The sequence below is a fragment of the Ooceraea biroi genome, chromosome 11, assembly GCF_003672135.1.
Source record: "Ooceraea biroi isolate clonal line C1 chromosome 11, Obir_v5.4, whole genome shotgun sequence".
Taxonomy (NCBI): Eukaryota; Metazoa; Arthropoda; class Insecta; order Hymenoptera; family Formicidae; genus Ooceraea; species Ooceraea biroi.
In genome coordinates, this window is record NC_039516.1 from 7,408,738 (window position 1) to 7,420,127 (window position 11,390).

An 11,390-nucleotide genomic window follows, 5' to 3' on the forward strand; every position below is an offset into this window, starting at 1 on the left:
CAATGTAAAACGTACTGTATATTACGCTAGGACATGTTACACTTAGATACATCACGCTGTAGAAAACGTCACGAAACAAGAGAATTTATTTATTGCATCGCGTCGCATTGATTGACAATAGCAGAGGCGAAGTTTATTACACACACACACACACACACACACAATACAGAAGTATAAAAATTATCCAATGATTACAGTACTCGGAAAACAAAAGTCATCCAACTAGATACGCGTCTCAAGATATTTCCCCATATCACGTCCTTCGTTTTACTAGTTGAGTGTCATTCTCATCAAGTAGCACGCAAAAGCCCTTATTTCAGTGAAAACCGAGAAAAAATAAAATAAAAAATAAGATGTATATTATATATGTCGAAACGTAACGAGGCGGCGTTACACGTCCGCGACAACTAGAAAAATACATTCATTATACAAAATAATTAAGAGGGTTGTACAAAATTGTATGTAATGTTATTTTATCGGAAGTGAGAATATCTAGAGTTAGGCTGTTAATATGGTATATTATTTTGGGTAAGCGTAATGTAAAAAGAACAAAAAAAAGAGAGAGATAAGAAGAAACACTCGGACGTGAGATCGTTGTTGTTGAGGTAGAAGTAGCACACACATAGTAGCTCGGGGATTATAAAGGGAGTATAAAAAAAACAATGAGAACTAATAAAGTAGCAAAAGGGAGAAAGAGAGACGGAGGAAATGAGAGGAAGAGGAAGAAACTATTAAGTACCTTGTTGAGTATAAGTAGTCGTATATTAGTCGCAAGTCGCAAGTGCACGTAAGTGCGCGTTATGCTCTCATCCCACACATTCGTCACGATTCATTATCAGATGCATACACACTCTCACACACGTTCATAGAATGTCGAAAACATACACCAATGGGATAATATATACACACATAAATACATATTGTATATTATCAAAATTGCATGCTTACATGCGAATAGATCTTGCAAATGGACGGGCACACACACACACACACACACACACACACAGAGAAAGCGACACAGAGACAGAGAGAGAAACGCGCGTTTGCGCTTCACTTTCGCGATGATAAGTTTCTTTGAGCGTCTCAATTACGGCGTACCCAGCGAATTATTAGATCGAGAGAGAATAGCGTTATCTTCCATGATATAATATATATACATATATATATATATATATATAATCGAGATACAAGAGCGATATAGAAAGAGAGGGAGAGAGAGAGAGAGAGCAGCTGGCTGCGAAGGTACCATAGAGAGATTTATTCGTCGCACCGATAATGAAATTACGATCAAGTATTGTACCTTACATTCCTTCGGCTATAAAGTAATTTAAGGACACATCCATATATACAACATACATACATACATACACACGTACACGCGGCAGTGCGTTTTTCTCATTCTGCGTTTTACCGAATTCAAGCGAATGATGCTGCGTACAGACAGACCAGGACACACACACACACACATCCTACCGAAAAAAATGTTATAATTGTATACACGTTATAAATGTTTGGTTTTTCCTTGTTGACACGATACATGAAAACGCTGCATTACGAGCATACACACACACACACACACACACAGGGCAAAATTCTGTATTTTTTAATATTCCAAAGTGTCTCGCCTCCGTGAGAGAAGGAGAGAAAGGAAAAAAAGGGTATTGCGATTTAACTCCTTATTAGACGGGAAAAAGCTAAGATTATCGACATCTACGCTAAGTTAGTGTAGTAAAAGTAGTAACTATTCGGAAGTACGGATATATTTTAGTCGAGTAAGGATTCGAGAAAACATGATGAAACATTGTAATCGGCCATTGTTCAGAGATAATATCAAAGCGAAGGGACATCCATGGTGTCGTTGATGCGCATTCCATCGCGATCGTATTCGATCATCTGAGCTAAACTGTTTCGTAAATTCGAAATCGACGAGAAGAAATGTTATTATTGAGACATCTTTCCGATCATCGTGGAGCATGTTGTATCGATGTATACGCTTACACATATCGCATTAGGAAACACTTGAGAAACATTGTGCAACTTGTTATGGGGAGGACGACAAATGCCGGCATGACAATCCAGCGTAGAAAAGAATTTATGAAAATGTTTTCTTTGGGAAGCAAAGCAATTTGATAAATTCGTCGTCCCAAGTCCTCCTCCGAATTCGTTACCAACTTTTTATTTTTTAATGTAGTAAATGACTTAAAGAAATTGATCAATGAGTCAATTATTCGCCAACACATTGTAACCAATGGTGTTTCTTAGCACTGTTTTACATCGCATAATCAACGTGAAATATCGCTTCGCATAAAAATTGTTTGTGTGATGTCTCAAGAAAAGCTCAAGCATCAAGTCGGAATCGTAAAGTTGATTGATGCAAAATAAAATACGTCGTTGTCCGAATATCGATGGTAGACCATAAAACGCGCGCGCGAAAGAGAACGAGAGAAAGAGCTCGCGACGATACCATGAATGGCCACATAAAATATCTCTCAGGGAGAGATATTATCGCTTGGCAGCAAGGAAACTTGCACGAGATTATAATACGATGGTAAAAGAAAGCAAGTCGACACACACACACACACACACACACACACACACGCTTTTGTCTTTAAATGAATAAGAACGCGACAGTGAAGTACGTATATTCGTATGGCTCGTAAGAAGGCTTACTACAAAGAATCCTCTATTTATTAATTAACCCAGAGCGATAATACGCGTTTACTTTTGCACTTTCGCTCGTCGACGAAGTTATTAATTAAACCCGCGACGTGACCTCTTTGGGCACCACTATTGTTATCGATGAAGTATAATTTAGTTCACAGCATTTTTTCCGAGGGCTAATCTTATAATATTATTACTTTACACTCTAACCACATTTATTTGCATCCATAAATTGTTATTCTTTCATCATCAGTTTATTCCATTCAATGTTAAAATAATTATATAAAAGAGTTAAAAAGAAAAAAAAAGCAAACAAACATAATATATTAACTATTTTCACTCATTGAAAAGCATCGTTACCTGTATGACAAGTGACCATAATAAGAGCATAATAAACAATCGCTCATTAAATGCATTCTGTTGTTCTTCATTTCATGACCTAGCCACCATCCATACATCCATCCATTTGTCCATTCAGTGTCGCAGTATGATCATCATACGCGATCATCATCGTTTCTCTCATTCACCAAGATCTCTCTGGTCTCGCGTGGGACTTGCCCGACCAGTTTCTCGGTAACAATGTTTCTACTTTACACTCTCAGTCCCAGGTATATTGCCCAGGTATATACATTGCGATTGTAATTTTGTGGAAATTGGAAAAGCGACGTCGGATATCGTGATATCGATGGACAGCAAAATTATCGAATTCCATAACAGACTTGCGAACTGCACGAGGCGAGAGACCAGCCTTTCCAAATTTCGACAAAAATGTGCAAATACAACGGTATGGCGACGGGCAGAGATTGCACACGTTTATCATTAATTTATTGTATTTATTGTAAATCTCTATATCGCGGTTCCAGTAATTTTTACTGATTAATTGAGACTTTGCTCGTTTTCTTTCTCTCTTGCTTCTAAAGAAAGAGAGAAAGACAATCATGACCGATATAATTAACATACGTTAATAAAATGGCGCGTTTTCCGTGTTATCTTTATCTCATAATCAGAAATGTCGAGAACGGGAAAGATAGAATGCATGTAATCGAGTTTCTCAAATTGTTGATGCCCACAACTGTACCGTTTGTCTCAAATTGTAATGAAACGTGCAGCATGACGAGCGTTTTGTCGTTTACACGCCGAGTAGGAGCACAGAAATTTTCTTGCGCGCAGAAACCACTTGGCGCAATATTGATGGCAATATTGAGCAATGCTCCTAGCAATAGTTGAGGTAGGCTTGAGCAAGCAATATTGAGCGATTATGCGTACAACCGATTCTAACGATGTGATTTATGATGGATCGATATAGTAAAGCTTGCAATGTTAAAACAAGGAACATCATTCCGCATATCACGGTTTTTATATTGATACTCGATTTACGAATAAACATTTATATGTATATATAATATATGATGCATACCTCATTAACAATAACGCGTCATAATGCGCATTTTTTTCTGATCTTTTCTTTTGTTTTCTTTTTTTTACATTCCACTCTACATAAGTATATACAATCTCGAGCGTAGAGAGATGCTATTCTTCTAGCTAGTCAGTAAAAACAAAGGATTGTATTTTTTTACACGACGAATTATTTGTAATTAAGGGAAAGTATTGAAAATTGACAGCGGATAGAGCATTGACGATCAAGTTGTACGGTCTATCTCAAGCGATCGTATGTTGTTGAATTTTTGATAAAAAAAAAGATATGTAATGTAAACGAAAGAAGTAACAAATAAAAAATTATTTTTGTACGGATAATCAGATCAGTCCTGATAAGTTCATTTCGACTTGTTGCGCATTACGTGTGTGCGTGTGTGTGTTTGTTGTATGTCGACTAATGGCGCAATTGTGAGTTACGCTCGATCATTGCGCTTTTGCAAAATAGATCTGTTAAAGGGAACAGCTGGGGAACATAATAATCAACAAACAGGTAAGGTAAGATGTTCAACGCAGTTTTTGCTGGGGTAAGTTTTATATTTGTTTCTAAACCTCTTTAATGTCTTAAAAAATTTGTATGTTTGTTATAAACTTTATATAATAACTATATAGCGGAAGAACATAGATTGATAAAATTTCAGTCCTTATGAGAATGAATGTCGGAAAAGTAAGAAGAGGAAAAAGAGCAGAAGTTGCGCAAATGTAATCAGTAATAACGTTTGTATATTTGGTATTATTACATGAAAATACGTTTATAATAAAAAACATGCCACTACAGAGAAAACATAGTTTTATTCGAATAATAAGTATACAGTTACGAATGCACTTACTGTTTTGATCTTTTCCTCGTGACTACTATAAAGTAGTATATATATATTGATGCAGCATACAGTATTGACACAGACGCTTTTATTCGCTATAAGCAGTGTGAACGTACACAATAATAATTTTTTCGCTTATAAAATATCTATGCGCTCTGAACTATTTTCAGATCGACATATCAGTCACTATATTTATTGTACACTCCCATTTGCTCACTTAACGTACCTCACGCATTTTTTCACAAAATTTTACGCCGTCTGAAATCTAGTTAAAATTATAACGGGAGAGTGGTGTAGCACGCTTCTGCCATTATTTCATCGAACTATACAGTGATACTAGTATGCAATTCGTGTTACGTAAGATCGATGCGAAAGCTGCATATCACACGCATAAAATCAAGTTGCAATCAAAATCATCGAAACATCTCAAGTACACATGAATGTTGTAAAAGCAAAAATGGAGAGTGGCTTATATTGTACAAAGTATTATACAGTATTTTATTTCAATCTCTTAAAAAACGTATTATTCTTACTTCTTTTATACGTGTATTATACGCAAGTTCTGTACGATTCGTCGAACACAGGATATTTGAAAATTTATACGTAATTTAGAATAAACATAATCAAGGATCTCTATTCATATAACTAAGTTGTCATTTTCAATGTAAAAACCAAATCTTCGAGATTGAAGATCACGATAGGAAAAACAAATGTAGCACTAAAATGTCTATAAATTTAAAATTTCACAAAAGCCGAATCTACCAAGTGAGAATAGTAGAGAGTAAAAAAGGCAATTGGAACAAAGCAACTTGCTTTTTCTCTCGTATAGAAATACGGAATATAGAAAGATTTGCAATTGATGTATAAAACGTAACTTTTTTTTCATTTTCATTTTAATCGAAAGTAAAAATTCTTACAAAGGGCTACACATAACATAAAAATATAAAAAAACTAAGTAGAAAAATTGGAGAGCTAGATTTATTAGCAGTCGCTTAAATGTTATCGCAAATTAAATCACAAAGATCGAATAGACAAAATTTTATTCTTTCTTCACTTGTAAATCGAGTAATTTTGATTTTATGCAACCGTAATTCCAGGAATGAATTATTATTAAGATATCAGATGTCATACAATAATACAGCCACGAACAACTACAGCAACACAGCTTATTTTTGATAAAATCAATGTTTCGTATTCATAGACTGCTTTACGAAAGTTTGATAAAATTCACACTTCAATGCGAGATCTCGTTAATTAATCCTTAAATATTCTTAAATACACTAAAGATTAACATAGCAAAGATCCTGATTTGCTCACATCTTTTTTCCATAGATTGAATTGCATCGTATGCATTAGAGCTGTCACCAAACATGCATAAAAGTTACGTTCAATTTCGAGTACGCTCGTCTCGTCGACGTCGTGCATGTTGCAGAAAGTGAGGATAGTTCGTACAAAGATTATATACATTATTATCTAATCACTCGGTAGATTAATATATGGCTGTGTGCACGTGTGGGGTGTGTATAAACACGGAATACATGTCTTACTTGTCCCAGAGCACTATATGTAGGACGTTTTTTTTTAAATTTGCGACGATATATTCTATTATATATATTTAATTCTCATTGCTCCATCTCAGAGAAAATACAGAAAGAAGTAAACCTTCGTTATGTAACACTATATCTCCTATAGAAAAATAATTGCGAAGGCTGGAGGCTACATGGAAGAAGTAGTCATCTGAAAAAGTGTCAAAAAGGCAGTTACAAAGTGCGCGTTACATAAAGACTCATTGATGTTGTACATGAGATTCCAATTACATAGATATCGTAACGTGTTTGTAAAAAACGAGGACAAGAAGGATAACGCAGCAATAAGGAAGAATGCCAATGGAATCTGGATTTATCAGTTCGGTCAGTCGTATTTAATATCTACAAGACTTGACTTTTTGGCAAACGTACGTTCGCGTATAAAAGTTTTCGCGGCACACGAGGACTATGTATAACGTGGCTTTACAATAAGCGATCCTATCAAAAGATTCGTGAAAAATATTAATATCATATAATCTCTGCTTATGCTCGAACCGGAAAAACTATTTGTAAGAGCATAAATATGTACTTTGATTCTGTCAGCGTCGAAACGTGTTTCTCGTTTGCATTGGAAATTGTTCGCGATTGTACTATGTAAAATGGCGTTTTAATGGCACATTTTTATTCTTCGCAGCAACGTCGGAAATTACTTGAATTCTGCATAACGTAACTCAAATCACAGATAATCTGACTGTAGTTACGCAGCAAATATCTTTCTTTGCGAGTTTAGAAAGAAATATTGTTTACGCCTATATAAACATTAGTTCGTGATCAAAAAGTACACTACGCACGGTATTATACAGAAAAAGGATACAACAAATCTGTTTGCTTCATTTGCACTTTTATTTTAATGAATTCCTCCGAAATTTAAAACAAAGTAATGGGAGAATAACAAAAACACATAAAAAATCTTCTTTTAAATTTCGGAAAAATATTCCTGACGGTTTTTCGATACATGATGTACAAAGTATAGTACTCGTAACAAATAGTTGGGATGACGCACAAGTGAAACGCTGAAAAATATACTGTACTAGTCTAGCGCGATTGGGATTACTAAATATCTTATTTGGAAGATATGCAAAGTGTATAAATGAAGCAAGCAAATATATTGCAGTTTGAAACTGGAATATCAAAGGAAATAGATGATTTGTACTTTTTCTTTTACATATTGGTATTCTGGGGGATATTGAGCAGAGCGCATTCCCTTATTACACGTTTCCCTTCGAATTTAATCCCTTCACTCGACTTGAATTTGTTTCCGTGTACTTCATATCACATAAAAATACGAATCGCTATTCTATGTACCAGCGAACATTTCACTAGGATCATTCACTAGGATTTAATAGCAACCTCTTTTTTTCCTTTAACGCTATGTAAGCGAAAATAAAATACAAATTATAAGGATGTAAAAAATAAACTTTGATTTCAACCTATACAAGGAATAAGTCAATATCATATATATATCTTTATAAAATTTCGCTTGATTACGTAAAATTGTGGAAAACGTAACAAAACATGAAAAGCTAGGCCAAATATTGATCTTTCTTTAATGCAAGTACAGAAATGGTGCGAGTGACTCTTTTACGATAAGCGGCATTATAGTACAGTACCTATAACACGTCAAATCAAGACTATTGCCTGTTGTATCGCGCCGCTAACCATTTCAGTACCGATACGCAGTTTATAAGTGATAAAAGGTGTAACTCGATCAATTCGATTTTCTTGGAATGTTTTATGTAAATATCATATTAAAGTGAAATGACCATTTAATAATTGATTGAACACGCGGTACAAACAGAAATTAATTTCTCACTATTGTACACACTTATTGCAACGATTGGACTCATTGAAACATCTCTAATGAAAAATACATACAATGTATCAATTTTCATTGTACTTGAGGATTTGACTTGATTTCTTTGCTTATGCATTTAACGCAAAGTATCACATCTATATTTCTGTATATCTGTACAACACCAATTTTTTATTTATCTCGCATTACATTTGCATTGAATGCAAATTTAATCGCAGTCTATTTAATTTCTTGAGGAATGTATCTTCTATACTTAAATCTTAACTCAGGCAAAAAGGATTGTATTGAATATCCTTTCAATACAATCCTAAATAAAGATTTTTTTTTCATGATTATGTAAAGTTGCACATACAACCCTTATCTGAGTTATCCGAGTCCAATTTTTGCAATTTTACTTATGTAAATAGAAGCAAAATTTGCATTAAAGAAATATAGCTTCGTACGATTGACACAACTCTGACTGATATAAATGAATTGGGTTCACCTTTTCTCACTATGCAACCACATGATGTCAGACCACCTTTTCCCGTCCGTCTAAAGACTTAGAAGAGGAAAAGGGTGGTCTGCCTCGCTTGCTACTTGGTCGCCTCGGGTGGACAATCGGGCTGGTTGTTGGGATGAGCTGCGGTGAAAGCTGGATGATGCTCCAGATGACGATCCACCCTTAGAATTGTGGGGAAGGGCCTCAGGTCGACGTGAAATCTTCGCGCGTTAAATATCTGTGGCACTAGGCAACAGTCCGCTAACGTAATCTCGTCACCGACGCAATACTTGCCCGCACTCGACGATAATAATTTTTCTACAGCTGAAAAATAACATTATTCGTGTCTCGATCATGCACACGACAAACCTGCTGCTTTATTGATAATTAAACTGCTACTGCTTCTTTTTTTTTTTCAATTCCATAAATTGCGATGCGATATATTGATATGCAACGATTAGAATGATTAGAATTACAGATTCATTTTGCAGTTTTGGTTGTAAACAACATTAAAGTGCGTATATAAAGTCACTCTCAAGTAGCTGATGTGTCAAGTGTTAACTTACTCAAATTATTATAGACAGAGATCTAATAAAATTATATAACTTGATGTGCCATTACCTGTAAATCCTCTCGTAATCCAATGCTGTGCCCATTCCTTTTTGCGTTCCTCCCCGACGTAAATCAGAACAACAAGATTCTGCAACGGTTGTATGCCACTAGCGATCACTTCGCAAATTTCTCTTACTCTCGCTCTTTTCACAGGATCTGCCGGCAGCAGTGGACGATTCGGTCTAGTCTCTTCCAAGTATTGCAAGATGTTCAGCTGTTGAAAAAGAATTGTTTTCATCATGTCCAAAACTCTGACAAAACAATCACGACACGAAAATAATGAGAAACAAAATACACGTAACTGAATATACTCACAGACTCTATTAACGTGTGATTGTCAATATGGAGTGCAGGGACCTGTTCCATCGGATTAATCTCTCGAAATTCATTGGAATGTTGTTCGCCACCACTCTTTACCAGGCTCACAGGCTTTATGTCGTATGGTATCTCCTTTAGGTTCAATGCTATTCATAAATACTTGATAAATAAGCAGTTACACTAATAATAACATTTATTTATATACATATACAGTAACCTATGTATGTAGATCCTTCCGATTTTCAATAAAACAATATTTGAAGCACACAAGAGTCTTCATTATGTTGAAACTGGATCACAGAAATTCATGTAACTAGATCCGCTAGGTCATATTGCTATTGAATGCACGTGATATGTATCTGATATAATTTACATACGCAATACGCAAACTCAATATATTATAATATCAAACAGTTTTTTCTTAACATCTGTAGCGATAATTCAAACTGGATTTTAACTCACCAATTCTCACCCTCCACGAACAGGAACTCCGCCAATAGGAGTAGAGTACCGGCTATCAGAAGAAACAAGAGAAAAAAAAACATGCATGTACAAGGTAAAGTTCATTCGCTGGCCTCGAGAACGTCGAAACGCGCATTTATTAGAAAGCGTTATTTTAGCCGCTGACGCTACGACAATCAGTCAATCCAGTTTCCTCCGTGTATCTATGTTCTGAATTATTGTATCTAAAGAGAAATAAGTTGATAACAGCCCATAAAAATTGAACGATACTTGGAAACTATTTTATGTCAATATAATAATTGTTTATAAACCAGAAGAAATTGCCTTTCCATTAGTTAGTTCGGAGACTTTTATTAATATTGAGAATCTTTAAAAAGAAGCAAATGCAAGAACAGATGCATTATTTTTTCATGTAAGAGGCAGTTTCGATTTTTCTGAAACAAAATGTAGGACCCACACATACACACACGGGAACATTAAAGCACTCTTCTTTCAATATCTTATTTTTAATTTTGTTAATTTTAATTAATAGATTAAAAATTAATATGCTCTATACACGCCGAACTGAAGAATTGCGCGCGCGCGCGCGCAGCAAGCGCATCATCGGCACGTTATATTCGAGAATATCACGAGAATGCTCGTTGTGTGAAGAAGGCAAGGGTAAGGTTCGCACATGCGTTAATCCATCGCTCGCCGCTGGAGAACGAAAGCAACGTTCGCATTTCTCGTGCAGCTCGAGGAACTCCGAAGGGACATCGATTGTCACGCGTCTGCCATTGCAAATAAACACAGAGGTGATTTTCGCGCGACCGCGATCGTCGGAAGCCGATGCTTGTCGGAATCGCGTGACAATTCCGGAGACGCGCTCGTGCCGGTCGCGCGATTCCGACGCAACGTTATGGCGTAAATACAGCTAATCGGAGCGAGCTGGACTGCACGGTGCTCCCGGCACTCGCCCGTACTTGTACGAGAAGGTTAAAGATTCGCCAGCACTCTACTCACCTTACCCATCACGGACATCTCGTCGGCCAACTCTCGCGAACAAGTGCGCTCGCCCGCTCAGTCGTGTAGCCAGATCGCGACTCGACTGTCCACTCGCCGCCAAATCTGTCAGAGAACAATTCGGAATCGCGGTGAACGCGCGAAATCGCACACACAACACACTCCCTCTCTCCGTTCCACCGCCGCAAGCCCGCAACGCC

At 36.3% G+C, this 11,390-nt stretch overlaps 1 protein-coding gene across 2 annotated transcripts; it reads right to left on the minus strand.

Annotated features, from left to right (window-relative positions):
- Positions 1-4,868: 4,868 nt before the first annotated feature.
- Positions 4,869-11,389, minus strand: LOC105275788 (probable maleylacetoacetate isomerase 2). Of its 2 annotated transcripts, XR_893294.3 has the most exons (6): positions 11,191-11,389; positions 10,189-10,240; positions 9,724-9,872; positions 9,418-9,622; positions 8,800-9,120; positions 4,869-6,653 (listed from the first exon to the last, which is right to left on the minus strand). XR_893294.3 is itself a non-coding variant. In XM_011332890.3 (5 exons), exons 1-5 carry the CDS (start codon positions 11,206-11,208, stop codon positions 8,891-8,893), a joined length of 654 nt encoding a protein of 217 aa, XP_011331192.1. In that variant the 5' UTR covers positions 11,209-11,389; the 3' UTR covers positions 4,869-8,890. The 2 variants fall into 2 exon arrangements, 1 of the variants encoding a protein (XP_011331192.1); XM_011332890.3 differs by having other exon boundaries at positions 4,869-9,120.
- Between the last annotated feature and the right edge of the window lies 1 nt (position 11,390).